Genomic DNA, 15,922 nt, shown 5'->3' with positions numbered 1-15,922 from the left:
ATATGTTGCATCACAAAGATTAATATTAAAAATCACATAGTACCAATGATTATTAATTTAATGACTATTAATTTAATGAAGATTTTATCATATCATTGCCATGGACCTCTGCATAGCAGTTATAATGTTAATCTCCCATATAAAAGTTTTCTTTATATAATTTATAACAAAAGCTCATGCATATGAATTGGAAATTGCTTTACCTTAGTTTTTGGGCTCATAGGAGAGAGCTTCAAAAACATCTACTTAGACAATACCATCATTAAAACTCTCTCTTCTACATAGATATTAGATCACTTATAAATTTGTTTTATATGCAAGTTTGCAACTCAACCCCATGTAAGTTTACTCAGGATGTTTAATGTGGTTCAGTCCCAGCTTTGGATGTGCAGCTAGAATAGGTTCCACTGAAACCTGTACAAATTATTTTCACATGAATTTAGGATCAGAATGAAAATGACTCATATCGTCTTGCTCTTAATACTAACTCCCACTCAGAAAGATGTTAATTTAGTCCAGGCAAGATTTTTTTCATTATCATCTGTAATTCTATATTTGAACATTGCAAGGTATTAAAAAAATAAAATACATAATTTAGATTGCCACAATTCCATATTTCTAAAAATGATAGTTTTAGTACCAAAATATTCAGACTCCACCCACATAATGAAGTATATACTAGATTTTTTATCCGTGTTATCAGAATGATGTTTTATCAATGAAACATATTCCTTCTTCTAAAATAGTCCTATTAATGAAAAAAGCATTTTGTCTTAAAATTCTTGTACTGCAATTTTAATGCATGGATTTCTGTGCTTTAGGAGAATAATAATCTACCAATTCAGAATACCCCCCACCCTTCATCCACATATGCCAAGTGCAGGACCAGTCGCAATCATGGGAATATTAAATCATATTCACCTGAGCTCACAAATATATAAAGTAATCATGAGAATGTTCATAATTGATCTTAATTCTCTTGAAATCAGATGGACTAGCAGAGCAATATTACCAAAAACTCAATTTAAGAAAAAATATTGTCATTAGGTACCTAGGTTTTAGTTAATGAACTTTACTTAACAATTTTGTATAAGGACAGAGTCTTGACAATGATACTAGGATAATATTTAGCATTGTTACTTGGTTGCCTTGTTTCAAGGAACTGCTCAATTACAATTACATGAGTTGCTAAATCTGGGTTACATTCTGAGCATTTTCAGTTTTGTGAACCCAAAAACTTCATCTACATATGACTCTGAATACCTCACCATGCAGGTCACTGGTACATCTGCATGATTACATACCATTCTCACAACTGACCAGGAGAGCCAATTAATTCCTGGCTCTGATGCCAATACTGTCTTGCAACTGTAGTGCTGAAGCCTGGTAGCAGGGAAGACTTCTTGCTTCATCCCACTCTATACTTAGCTATTCCCCTCTGCCATCTCCCTATGCCACTTTATGAGTCTCACACTACAGCAAAAGAGCTTTCTTTGCAACTGACCTTTAGGTGGTCTGAGAAATTAGTTAAAGTGCAGCAAAAACTGAAGATGGGGTTAAGGTGTTAGCTGAGGCCAAGTTTTGCATTCTCCTATTGATCAGATACATTGCTACTAATTCCACATGGAGGCTGAGAAAAGAATTGCAACAGTATAAAAACAATTCTGAGGGGTCAGAGGAATAAAACAGTTGTTTTATTCAATGCATTTTCTTTTATTTGAAAAAAATATATAAACACATCTTAATATGTACTGGAAAGTAGAAATGGGGAAAACTGATAATACATAAATTGTTATTCTGTAATACACACTAAATATTTTAATATTTAAGCTTAAGTAATGGAACAGGTAGAAAGACTGTTAAATCCTTGGACCAGAAATCTTTTCTGAAAAGAACATGTCAATCATCATAAATGACCAAAATTGTAACAAAATAATACTTCTTGTCAGTTAAAAGTGTTGCTTTAAATAAACTTAATTTTCGGAAAGTATAAATTAGATTTTGACTTCAGCTCACTTTTCTGCAGTTCAAGAATTTTTAATAAAATCTTCCCATCATGAAATAGGCTCAAAAGATCTAAGCTACAATTTCAGTCTACCATTTTAAGACGTGACAAAATTGCTGCTATTCTACTTAATAAAAAATATTTTAAATGTTGGCATCCCATGCTGAGATACAACTCTGTACATGTTTAATAAAAGAATATTTATATGAGTGGTTTGCAATTGAATTTAGATTTCTGCCCCAAAAGAAATATCCTGCATTCATCTAGGAATCATGCAAATTTGACCATAATATATTAATAAACTGTAAGCACTTGCTTAATAAAGTTAATAAAAAACTTTTTTTCAAGAAATAACGGATTCAAATTCAACTCAATTTCATAAATTGTTTCATACGTGGTTTGAAAAGCTAGAGTTTGAGAAACAGAAGCCCAAAATTCTCTTGGATTGACAGAGCTGTATCAACAATTATTTGTATCTTCACCAAGACCTCACCTAAATTAGTTTAGATTAGATGAACTAATTTAAGGCTCTTTTCCTAAAACTGGTCCAGAAACATGGTCATTATTTCTGTAGGGATACAGTCCAACCTCAACGACTGAATTTTGTCCACGTGATCTCACTCAGCTCAACTATCCAGACACAATGGCAGGTTCACTTTCAGAACTAATCTGAATGATGTGCCTTCCAACTTTCTCTTGAAGACTTTTTTTTTCCCAAATCCACCGGCCAAACAACTAATTCAACACTCCTTTCCACGTGTCTCATGGAAGAAATTTTGGACCCAATGCCTTGGCATAACAGTTATTGGCCAACCTTCTTAAGACCAGGGGACAGATCATGAGCTGCCCTACAATTCATTCACAAAACTAGGTGCCTTCAATGAACACGACGGGGCTCTGCGTGACAGCACCTACGAACTCCCGAAATGGGAAGATCGAGTAATCCTGCACAGAATCCCAGCGTAGGAGGCTGGGTGGGCAGCAGTCCTGTCCACCCCCTCCCCACCCAGGCTCCAATGCCCTAAAACAAACACTCCAAGAGTATTTCTGGAGGGACCTTGCAACAACCATGTAGCAAAAATCCCTTCCTCCCGTTTCCCAGGACCTTAAATCGGCTCACGGGCGCCGGGGGGCATTTCGGAAAGTTTCCACGAGCCGAAGTTTAAATGAGAATTAACCTTAAGACTTCCGAAGGAGAGGCGACGGAGTGGGCTACAGGGCGTGGAGAAGGCGGAGAAGACCACTCTCTGCAATTTAGCAAGGGACGCAGAGTATTCCTGCACTCCTTTCAGAATGGGGTTGAATTTAAAACTCGGGAGGAAAAGGGACGGGGATTTCGAAGAGTATCGAAGGCTCCGATGCCTCAAATTAAACTTTAAAGGCCGGCGGCGGGGGCCCAAGAAGCCGCGCTCCCAGAATCATACCGGGGCGCACCCACCCGTGGTAGAAGCTGGACGAGGGGGACGCGGCCAAAATAAAGTGTCCAGCGTGATATTTTATCCCAAAAATCGCCGGCGAAACCCCCTTCCTCGCCTTCCTTGCCCCGGGCTCTCCGCTGCCACACCACCACCCCCCCCGGCCCACCCGCTCGTCCGCCCGTCCGTCCGTCCGTCAACGGCCGGCTCCGGGCCTTGGCCGGCACTCCCGGGCTTAAGCGCCACCCTCGAACCCCAAAGCAACGTGGAGTCGGGAGGATTTCGATTGAACCCGCATTAATCTTGGCGGTTTTGGCCCGCCGGGCGCCGGAGCGGGACCCTGCGGGGGCGGGGAACTCAGAGGCCTGCCCTGGGTTCAGCACCCCCGCTCCCCCTAAGACGGCCCGACCCGGAGCCTCTTCCCCACCATTACGAGTAAGAGGCCGCCTCGCCCCCCTTTTCCTTTCGCGGCACCCCGCGGCTTCCAAAATCCCACCAGTCCCCCTCGAGGCCTAGAGCGCCCCTTCGAATCCCCGGCCTCGCGTATCCCGCTCGGCCGCCCGCCCTGCGGACATAGCGCCGCCTGCTGCTCTACGTGAGCCCGGGGATGGAGGCCGGGCCTGGCTTACCTTTCCAGCTGCTTTTTTTTCTCTCCTCTCTCCTCTCCCCCCTTTCCCTCTGTTGGGCTGACAGACCAGAGTTTCCTCCCCAGCAGAGGGACCGGGGAATGGGCTCGGAGCTGCTTCAGTGCTGAGGAGCTGCTGCTGTTGCTGCCCCCCTGGCTCTGAGGAGAAAGATTCCTGCTTTTAGAAGAGACGAAAGCTTTGAACGGGAGCTCTTTATTATTTTAAAACTACAAAGTGCTCAGAGGGTAGGTGATTATTAAGGGGAATCCCTGAATATATTCTCCAGCAAAGAAGGCAGGGCTGTTGGGGCTGCTCAAGAAGAGAGCTGAGCAGCCTCCTACAGCACCACTACAGGCACTGAGAGGACATAACACCAGAGAGCGGCTTCTCTGCCCTCCAAAACAACAACTTTCCTACCATCTTGGAGGTAGCATAGAGAGAAAGAAGAAGGTGGAGGAGGAAGAAGAGGAAAAAGGGAGAAAAGTACAGCGCGTTTTTATGAAGTGTGATGTATCAAAAATACTTCTTTAGAGAGATACAGGGCGGAGGGGGTATGACTTGGGGAGCAATTTTCATTTGAAGCTGAAGTGCAACTTAGAATGAAATAATTTCATTCTAAAATTTTCAAGAAGTTTTTGTTCATGTATTATTTTAAAATAAAAACAGGGCTATGTGTGATATTTCTGGGATGAAGTCGAATGTGTGAGTAAAAACTATGTGAGATATAATTCTGAAAATTTGAAATCTCATGGAATGATTAATACATAACATAGCTAAAATTGATATTGGATTATTTTGACAGAACTGGATCTTTTTTACTCAAGGTAAGCTAAAGGAATTAAACTTTTGGTGGTGAAAATAGGTTTTTAGGAAACCAATAATAACCAACCAAAAAATTGAAATATTAGTAAATGCAATATCTATGTTTTTTCCCAGGCTACTGTATTTCTAAGTAGTGTAAGGAGTAAATCAAATTGATTTTAAAAACTTTTAAGGATGGAGTTGGACATTTAATAGACTGTTTATCAGAGTGTTAACCCCTGTATAAATGTCTATTTGGACTGTGTTTTGACTGAAGTACAAAATAGGGTGTTTTTCAAAGTTGAGAAAGTTATTAAGTTTCTATTTTTGAGAGGAAAAAACTTGACCCAATAGGAAGTTGGCTCTGTAATAAATGATGAGTTTGTAAAAGATACTGTAAAGGCTAAATTGAACAAGGGAACAGAAAAATTATAATCATATATAGTATGAAGAACCTAGAAAATGGCTCATTTAATTTTATATAATTGTATAGTTAAGAATTCTTTTATCTTTGTAATGTTTAACTAAATGTATGTTTTAACTTATGTTAGATCAGTCCTGAATTTATGTTTCAGAATGTCTCGGTTTCTTTGATTTGGGCCCTGCAATCATAATCTATAATTCATTTAATTTCTGTTAATTTCTATAAACCATTGTGCATGTACTATACACATACTTTCAGATTACTATCCTGTAAACATAGCAGAGTGAATCTAGAATTAAATATTTTTTCCCTCAGTATGTTATCTTTGATCTTTAGAAGGGCCAGTCTACTTCATAAATAAATAACTTAGAATTGCAGAATGGTCAGATTGAAGCTAAAATGGACCATTCTGGTTATCTTTGTATTATACATAACTGAAACATTTTACAGGAGGGAACCTAGAATCTGTAAATTTATTTTTTTTTCTATTACAGTTTATTATATTCTACATTTAACTGAACCTTCAATGCGTTGTTTATTCTCTTTCATTTAAAAATTTGGCAACCTTACCATGTTGGATAACTGAATGTTTTTCACCATTGTTAAGCTACTGTGGTTTAACAATGGACAAAGTAAAGGGCAGTACCTGTACTGTACTGTACTATACAGTATAAATACAGGTACTGTACAGTGGTAATACATACCCTATCATCTATATCATGATATTTTATCAAAAAATGCTAAAATTAGCTATATTGCTGATGCCTCAGTGATTACTACACAAGAGTGCAGGTTTTCCATGTGAGCTTCTCATATAAAGCCTCCATATATTTTAATTTGGCAAAGCTAGCATGTAGTTGAAAGGAGAGGCTCAGTTTTTGCTTGGCCAAGAAAAAGAATTTATTTGGACAAAACAGGAAGTATGTTTTGCTTCAAGTCTGCCCTATTCAGATTTCGATTGGCTATATTCTGAGAGAATAAAACTCAAAAAAGGGGATTAAATTCTCAGAAAACTCTAGATTGTCTTTCTTTTATTCCACAGTCATAAGAATGGATGGTGTAGAAGCCCATACTAACTGCTACCAGCTATTCAATTTGGTCAAGAGTATTTAAATGTTTCTTTAAACATTAAAACAAATCCATGGATGCAATTGCAGAAGGTCAAACCTAATAGTTGTTGCTCTTTGCTGAGTTTGTGAGCAAAAAAAAATCATGCAGCTTCATCAATCTAGTATGGATAGCATTAACATTACAATAGCAAAGTCAAAATTATTTGCAAAATGCAGAACTATTCTCAATTGTTAGGGTCTAGAAACCTACAATGTTTGTATTAAATGCATCTGAAAATTCAGCATCGAGAACCCAATAGCACATATACATAAAACTCAACATATCAATCTACTCAATAATGGAGTCTGTTGAAAATGTATCTATATATTACCTGATTTCTTTTTGTAGACAACAGAATGAATAACGTATCATGGCAAAGAATCTTTTTGGAAGAGGGGAAGAGCAATTGCTTATTTAATAGCCAGTTTCAAAGAATCATACACTTCTTTCTAGGGTGTTGTTTGTTCTTTAGAGAATTCCCCACATGTAAATGACATAGCATGGGCTATAGCTAACGGAGTATATGGTATATGTGGATGGAGTTGGTAGCAGCTACCTGTTTGACAGGATGAAAACAGAACAGTGACAGGATGGAGGATGTACAAAATCCCATTTAATTGAGGTTGTATGAAGAGTACATGATGGGAAGCTATGGTGCAGTAACTAGAAGTTTTACTCTGATACACTCAAGTGATCATGTCACTAGAAAATCCAGTGTGCATCATTCAGATAATATAGGCTGTATCATTAAGATAAGCAGTTCTCTGGGTCACTATCTAATGTGCTTAGTTCAGGAGGCATTTACCATACTCTTCCCAGTATGACTCACTCAGAGAAAAGAGACTGAATATGATCCAACTGATGAGCGTTGCTCATCAGCCATTTGTGAGTGATGGCCGAGTCTTCCATGTTGGTTATGGCTAAATGTATTCTGATATTTGTAGAAATGATTTTAGCGATGAGCTTCCACTTCGAAGGATAGAGGATGAACATACTAGCTTTTGAATCAAAATAGGTACATTTTCAGCTTCTTTGGTGTGTATCACAATAAAAAAAAGGTTTTAAAATGACTCAGAATGCCTTTTCAATGTAGCATAAAATGTTTTACACATTTTTAAAGGCAAGGCACTCAGTTTTTGAAAATACATAGAAACAGTCATCAAGAAACATCCTGATTTTAACCTTCGTATTTAAGTCAGGAGAACCAGTTTGGTGTAGCGGTTGGCATCAGGCTACAAATTGGCAGACTGTAAATTTTAGTCCAGCCTTGGGAATGAAGTTAGCTGTTTGACTTTGGACCAGTCACCTTCTCTTAGCCCTAGGAAGGAGGCAATGGCAAACACTTCTGAAGAAATCTGGCCCAGAAAACTGTGGTGACTTGTTCAGGTGGTCTCTGAGAATTGGATATGATTGAACAGAAGGACAAAAAAAGTCAAAAAGAAAAAAATGGTTAAAATTCCACATTTGTATATATATTTAAATATATAGATTTTAATTTTTATTATATAAATTTACAATATACTAAATATACTTTGTAATTATATGTTTCATATTTTTCTTACTATATATTTGCTATGTTAAATTTCAATTGAACAGAAAAGGAAAAGTCAAGTCTTGGGACCAATAATTGTAAAGTTTAGGTCAATCTTGTATTTTATTGATATTGCCCAATATGGACACCTCAGTAAAAGCTTTTGCTTAGTTAATCACATTAAAACGTAAATTATCTAATTTACAAATTGTGTATTGTGAAAGGCTGAATATTTGTTGCTGAAGAAACTTTTTATTTTTTTCTATCTTGTTAACAAGCTCTTCCCCTCCTTTTTTTTTTTTTTTTTTTTTGGTGGCACCTTGCAATTATTTTCGAAATCAAGTAGGCAGTCCTGGAGTGTGTTTTGTTTTATTCCAAATGCCATCAGTATTAAGTTATTTTAGTTCCAGGATTTTAAGCAGATTTTTAATTCAAAAGGAACTTTTGTGTTTTCCGCCAGTAGATTTTAAGAAAGAACATTCAAACCAATCAATACAGGTAGTCCTCAATTTACAACCACAATTGATCCCAAAATTTATGTTGCTAAATGAGACATTTAAGTGAGTTTTACCCCATTTTACAAATTTTCTTGCCAGAAAAGTAGGTAAGTGAATCATTGCAGCTATTAAGTTAGTAACCCAGTTAAGTGAATCTGGCTTCCCCATTGACTTTGCTTGGGTTGAGGACTATCTGTACAATGAATGATCATATTAGGTCAATATCTATTTAATATACAACTTAATCAGATTATTCATCCTGCGTGAACCTATATTACTGGTAATCCTCAATTTATGACCATAATTGAGCCCAAAATTTCTGTTGCTAAATTATACATTTGTTAAGTGAATTTTGTCCCATTTTACCTCCTTTCTTGACACGTGAATCACTGCAGTTGTTAAGTTAGTAAAATGCTTGTTAAATGAAACTGGCTTCCCCATTGACTTTGCTTGTCAGAAGGTTGCAGAAGGTGATCACAACATCAGGGCACTGCAACTGTCATAACTGTCATAAATATGAACCAGTTGCCAAGCATCTGAATTTTGAACATGTGACTGTTGGGATGCCGCAATGGTTGTAAGTGTGAAATGTGATCATAAGTCACTTTTTTCAGTGCTGTTATAACTTCAAATGGTCACTAAATGATAAGTCAAGGACGCCCTGTATTTCATTGGGTTTGGCTTGTTCTAGCAATATGATTTGTGGTGTGTGAATTGTGGAGATGCAGCCAGTTGGGATTAAACCATGGTTTAATGTGCAAACGTTAGGGAAAGAGGAACATGATACCAGTTTGGAACCATAGTAATAGTGCAAACTTTTGGAAGAAATGTGGAATATAGCTGGAGGGGAAAGTTGAGATATCTATCCCTCCTTACTTACCATTTCACCCTTTTATAGCCTTAGCTCTTCTAAGAAGTCCTTGGTTCTCTCTGAATTTGGTTGTTTGATTGTAGATGTTTCATTAACCAACTAGGTAACATCATATTAGTGGGTGTGAGGTTTATTGTATATACAGTAGCTTGCCCTGCTAGTTGATAGGGATGTGGTTTTCTCTTTGGTAGTTCCTTCATTTAGGGCAGTGATGGCTAACCTTTTCCGGACCAAGTGCCTAAGCGCGCACGTGTGGGCACGAATCTGCATATACGCAGCCAACCCCCCAAAATGCAATGCGTGCGGCCCCCCGCATGCGCCCCTCCCCCAGTGCATGCATGTGAGCCCCCTGCAAGTGCCCCACCCCCAATGCATGCACACGTGGCTCCCCGCACACATCCTGCCCAGTGCATGCACGGCAGAGACCCGAAGACCAGCTGGCCGGCGGGAGGTAGGCGCGCATGAGCAGCTTGGGTGATGGCTTACGTGCCCATAGAGAGGGTGCTGCGTGCCACAGGTTCGCCATCACAGATTTAGGGTATTGTTTTCTGCTTGCTTGGGATTAATCCCTCCTTACCAAGGTGTTGGCTATTGGAGAGAATATGTTCTGGTCTGTTTTCTTCTTAGTTTTTTTATTGTTTCTTTTCAGTTGTGTGTAAATGTAGTTTATCTCTATGATCTATTGATTTCTGATTTGTCAGTGCCAAGTTTAAGTGGTCTTTTATTGTAGTCTTGAAATCAGGACTATTTGAGATATTTAGCATCAAAGAGCCTGCCCAGGGATTATTTTAGGAGTCTCTCCATACCTATAACACTATTATCTGATCATTACTATAAGAGTTGAAAGTAACATATATGTCCCCTCATTATGGTTTCCCCATAGATTAGGACAATTGCTTCTTTTGGATAGGAATGCATTTCCACTGAACGATCAAGTATGTTACCTTGTAACACTAAATATTAAATACTATAACCACCCCCATTGTATGTACAAGTGGTATCTGGCATGGAAAACATAATCACAACCTTACTATTGCAATGCATTGTATATATGGCTAAAACTGATGTTGGCTTGAGAGCTGAAGTTACTGCAAAAAACTGCAACCATGTTCATTTGAGCACCTAGCAAAACTTGACTATCTTGAAAATCTGGTTAATACTTTGGTGGGAGACTACCAGGGAACTCCAGTGCTATGAACTAAACTAGAAAGTTGAAAAAAGCATCCTGGGAAATATTTTTTGTTCGTTTCCAAGACAACTATACAGATGTATCCATGAAGTCAATGGTAATCAAGCTTAATTCAGACTTTATGCTGCAATGAAGAGAATAGTCTAATATGTTATATCTGTCCTGAAGGTACATTGGTTATGACTTTATTATAGAACATGGTACTTGTAAAGACATTCAAAGTCTTCTCTGGCTTGCGATATTGAGTATGTTATAGAATGCATGTCTGTTATATACCCCATCCATTAGCGAAGCATAATTCTTGAAGATTATCATTATTATTGGTTCATCAGTCAGCCAGATATTCAGACTGGATTTGGCATTTTTATTCTTACCAAATTTATTTGCTGTCCATCTCACAGTTCAAGGCGACTCTGAGAGACTTGATGGATACCGCATCTGCCAATAATTACTATGTGACAAACTTTAAAGATCACAGTTCATATTTTATTTATTTATTTTATTGGATTTCTATACCGCCCTACTCCTGAAGGACTCAGGGCGGTGAACAGCCACAGAATAAAACACATAAATACAAAAATTTAAAATAGAATAAAAACAAATTAAATAATTTGGCTGAGACAAATTTAAAATATCCAATAATTTAAAAACAAATTAAAATTTACATTTAAAAGGGGAGAAGATTTAGGCCAGGCCAGCTTGATAAAATAAAGTCTTGAGTGCGTGACGGAAGGTGCGCAGATCCGGGATCCTCCATATCTCCGGGGGGAGCTCGTTCCAGATCGTAGGTGCCCCTACAGAGAAGGCTTACTGGCCGGTGGGAGGCTATTGATGGTAGCAGGCAGTCCCGTAGATAACCAGGTCCTAAGCCATGGAGCGCTCTAAAGGTGATAACCAAAACCTTGAAGCGCACCCGGAAGACCATCGGGAGACAGTGCAGCTCGCGCAGGAGAGGTGTTACATGGGAACGCCATGTCGCTCCCATAACCACCTGCGCGGCCGCACTCTGTGCCAGTTGGAGCCTCCGAGTGCACCTCAAGGGGAGCCCCATGTAGAGAGCATTACAATAGTCCAGACGAGAGGTGACAAGGGCATGAGTGACTGTGCGTAGGGAGTCCCGATCTAGAAAGGGACGTAACTGGCGGATCAGGCGGACCTGATGAAAAATCCTCCCGGTCACAGCCATCAAGTGCTCTTCTAAAGACAGCCGTGAATCCAGGAGGACCCCCAAGTTGCGAGCCCTTTCCGTGGGGGCCAATGATTCGCCCCCAATAGTCAGTGATGGCACCAACTGACTATATCGGGACGTCGGAAACCACAGCCACTCGGTCTTGGATGGGTTGAGCCTGAGCCTGTTTCTCCCTATCCAGATCCGTACGGCCTCCAGGCACTGGGACATCACTTCAAGGGCATCGTTGGGGTGGTCCGGGGTGGAGATGTACAGCTGGGTGTCATCAGCGTACTGATGGTACTTCACCCTGAAACCACGGATGATCTCGCCCAGCGGCTTTACATAAATGTTGAACAAAAGGGGCGAGAGGACCGATCTTTGTGGCACCCCACATATAAGGGGCCTCGGGGTCGACCTCTGCCCCCATCAACACAGACTGTGACCGGTCGGAGAGAAAGGAGAAGAACCACTGTAGTACGGTGCCTCCCATCCCCAACTCTTCCAACCGGTGCAGCATGATACCATGGTCATACATACATCCCTAAGATTTGGTTGTCACCATATTTGGCACTTGTCCATCCTGATGATCAGTTATTCTGGTACTACTGTGAACTGCAAACTGGTTTGTTATTATCCTCTATCTTAGTTGAAATCTTTATATTATTTTAGACATTATTGGTTTGAGCCTTTATAGCATACACTGCTTTTGGTTGTTTCCTGCTTTGGAAATCTGGAAAGTTTTTAAACCCTCTAAATCAGGGGTGTCAAACTCAATTTCATTGAGGGCCACAACAGGGTTGTGTTTGACCTTGGGAGGCCGGGGTAGGCATGGCTGGGGTGGGCATGACCAGCTTGACATCACTTGTGTCAGGGGCTCCTGTGATGGCCTGAGAGCTCTGCCAGTTAAAACAGGGTCCTGAGCTCTGTCTTCAGCTGCGACTGCCTCCTGCAACCCTCTGCCAGTGAAAACTGAGCTTGCGAGGGCCATACATAGCCCTCCCAAGTTCTGGTTTCGCTGGCAGAGGCCCTGTGAGCCAGTCCTTTGCTGTTTCCAGGGTGGCCCCATAGGCCAGATCTAAGCTCCCTGCAGGCAGGATCCAGCCCTGGGCCTTGAGTTTGACACCCCTGCTCTAAATAAAGGACAAATCTCCCAGAGCTGTATAAACAAAAGCAGATCTGAAATAGGGGTATCCTGGGACCAGTTGAACATTGGTCTATTGATTTCAGTCTAAGCTCTTTTGTATTTTTCAGATCACAAAGATGATGAATGTAATCAAGAGTTCATAGCAAAATGCTTGTATAGAAAGTTAGCTATGCTGTAGTTTATTGAATAAACTTAATCCAAAATTAAACACAAGAGATTAGGTTAAATGGGTAATAGTGATGGAGTAACAAAATAATATTCTTTTAATGTATTCTGAACAAGGTTATCAGTGAGACAGTTTTAATCTCCTTCCCAACAGCTTGAGGGAACTGAAAATCTTCCAAAATCTGAAATAAGATTTCAGAAATCAGTTCTATTGGGTAGCATAAAAAGATATAAATTAAAATTTACAAAGCAACAGAACATCGGTAGAGATTTTGAATTAATGTTTCTTAAATATAAAATAATCTTTAAGGTACCACTTCTGATTGTATTTGATAAGCAGGGTATTCTATGTAAGTTATTTTTGTCTATTATAAATTACTTCAAAATAACTGATGATGAAAAAAATGCCATAACTGTGAAAATTGGATAGGAATATTTGGACAAATAGGGTTTTTTGTTGTTGCATGTTCTTACATTTGTTTTAAGAACTATTTATACTACTGCTGTTTTTTGAGCATGGAGATTATTTGGAACTCTCAGGAATACCCATCTGTCTGCAGTTCCTTAAACCAAACTCATCTTTTCCTGGGAGCATAAAGCAAAGGAAGAGGACAGAAGTGTTCTCCTGGAAAAAGAGGTGGTTGCTTTCAGAAATTGCAGGCAGATGCTAACTTTTAAGCTCGAGAATTTTTTGCTTCAAAATCCATATATTACATAATCATACCATTCTGGTTTGGGTTTCTGGAAGGATCTAAGTACAGTAATTGTATCACTTTTCAATGCATTTAGAATTCCAGATGAATCCATTCAAAGGAGAGAGTAATGTTGTATTGATGAAGGCATCAGGCTAGAAGCCAGAAGACTGAGTTCTAGTCTTGCCTTAAGCACAAAGCCAGCTGGGTGATCTTGGAACAACCACACTCTCTCGGCCCTAGAAAGAAGGCAGTGGCAAAGTACTTCTAAAATTGATGCCAAGAATACTGCAGGGATTAGTCCAGGCTAGTTGAGTGACTTGAAGCACCTCCCCTAAAATCAGCAGGATTTAGACAAAATTTATTTCTTTGAATAAATGTTATATGTAATTATAAAATACTCTCAAGTATGCTGAGTAACACATTGTCACAAGCTAATAATTTAACTTAAAAATTAAGAATACACTGAAATGCAAGATGGTTATCTTGAATTTCACTGTTGAAAATTTGCTATCTACTTGGGAATGTGTGTGTGTGTTGTGCGTGTGTGTGTGTTGGTTACTGAAGAGTCACACTGCTTTTTAATAATCTTGGTTAAATAATACTTTTAATGTTACACCCAACTTGTACACATTCAGAATACATAATGTCTTATATATGATAAATGGTGCTGAACATAATTACTCAATGCATCCTAGAGAATTGGTTGTAATAACTTTCACTTGTTTCCATAAAGAAAATAATAACAAAAAGAGACCACAAAACAGTTGCTTATTTAAAAATATTAGTCGATCATAACAGTGCCTGGTGGACTCTGGATTTCATTCTTTAGCAGATGGAGGGTTCTTCAATTGCTTTGGCGCCCTCTGTAACTGCTTTCACGCATTTAGCCATTGTCTGCGAAGCTCTACTTATTGGATCTGAAAAGATGAACATTGGTGTTACCATTCGAAAAGTCTGACTTGGTGGATAGGTTATACATTAACTGAAATAATTTGGTTTTGAATTAATACGCTCTGTAAAATCCAGCCACCAAAGCTTATAAACCATGCTATATGGCTTAGTATGTCTGATGTTATTAACAAATTGTGGCTTAATAGAATGTGTTAACTCAGTGATCAATGAACTAATGTTTTTAGTAGTCAAATATTCCAAGTATAAGCAAAGCACATTTTGTTTGCTACTTAATTATACAAGGAATTCTGCATGCATGAAGATTATTACCTGTCATATAAAAGTCTTTAACTGTAAGCTGAGGAGGAACAAGAGGATCAGCAAGAATTTTCTGATTCGCTACCTATAATTTAAACAAAGAATGGCAAATATTAGCAAACTTCACGTAATAGATATCTGTATGCTGGTTCACATAAAAACACCCAAATAATTCCTTATATACTGGAATGTTTCATAAGATAGTCAAAAGGAAAAAAAACATTTTTTTTAAAAAGATATAAGGAAGATCCAGGTGAAAGTGATGGAAAGAGTACTTACATAATATATTACAAACCACCTAACCTAACATGTTATTGTACAATAGTGAGACATTATTTTACATAAGCTTAAGGCAGAAAGATCAATGATAATTTTTATAATAGTTTATATGAAAAGTAACTATCTTGAGGTTTTTACATCCAAATGGTATAATGGAACATAACTTGGACAATTCATTTGCTTGAATAAAATAGTTGGCTTCTTCCACATCATCGTATCGAACCAAATTAGGAGACACTTCTTCTAATCTCCTCCTCACTTGATCAAGATTGTCATAAGGGAGAGTCACACCAGTTAGCTAAAAGACGAAGAGAGAGAGAGAAAGAAATTCAAGATCCAATGTGGATATATTTCTTTTTGTTGATATCCATATTTGCACCATACATTCCCCAAAATTATATACAGTGCATTCAGAAAGTATTCATACCCCCTTCACTTTAATTATGCTACAGCTTGATTCTACAGTTGTTAAACTTTATTTTTTTTTCTCATTAATCTACACTCAGTACCCCATAATGACTAAGTGAAAACAGAATTTTAGAAATGTCTATAAATTTATTAAAAAGAAAAAATTGAAATATCGCATTGGCATAACTATTCAGACCCTTCACTCGGTACTTTGTTGAAACACCTTTGGCAACAATTACAGCGTTGGTTTTTTTGGGGTATGATGTGACAAACTTTGTAACCTGGATGGGGGATTTTCTGCCATTCTTCCTTGCAAATCCTATCAAGCTCAGTCAGGTTGGATGGCAACTGTTGGTGGACAGCCACTTTCAGGTCCCTCCAG

General features: G+C 38.6%; 2 protein-coding genes across 3 annotated transcripts in view; both read right to left on the bottom strand.

Annotated features, from left to right (window-relative positions):
- INO80D (INO80 complex subunit D) overlaps positions 1-4,120 on the bottom strand; it is a 36,597-nt gene extending 32,477 nt beyond the window's left edge. Inside the window, exon 1 of the mRNA XM_070956799.1 lies at positions 4,050-4,120. The gene's annotated coding sequence lies outside the window, so the exon portion shown is untranslated. The remainder of the gene's footprint in view (positions 1-4,049) is intronic.
- A 10,111-nt stretch (positions 4,121-14,231) lies between these two features.
- The window catches only part of NDUFS1 (NADH:ubiquinone oxidoreductase core subunit S1), a 46,034-nt gene continuing 44,343 nt past the window's right edge, over positions 14,232-15,922 (bottom strand). For both annotated transcript variants that reach the window (XM_070933218.1, XM_070933217.1), the window contains exons 17-19: positions 15,292-15,430; positions 14,866-14,934; positions 14,232-14,561 (exon numbers count right to left, since the gene is read on the bottom strand). In XM_070933218.1, the coding sequence (XP_070789319.1) occupies positions 14,470-14,561; positions 14,866-14,934; positions 15,292-15,430 (300 nt within the window). In that variant the 3' untranslated portion in view covers positions 14,232-14,469. The remainder of the gene's footprint in view (positions 14,562-14,865; positions 14,935-15,291; positions 15,431-15,922) is intronic.

This window comes from Pituophis catenifer, unplaced genomic scaffold, assembly GCF_029215685.1.
Source record: "Pituophis catenifer annectens isolate HBS135680 unplaced genomic scaffold, rPitCat1.0.hap2 SCAF_1, whole genome shotgun sequence".
Classification (NCBI taxonomy): domain Eukaryota; kingdom Metazoa; phylum Chordata; class Lepidosauria; order Squamata; family Colubridae; genus Pituophis; species Pituophis catenifer.
This window is presented reverse-complemented; position numbering and strand designations above follow the sequence as displayed.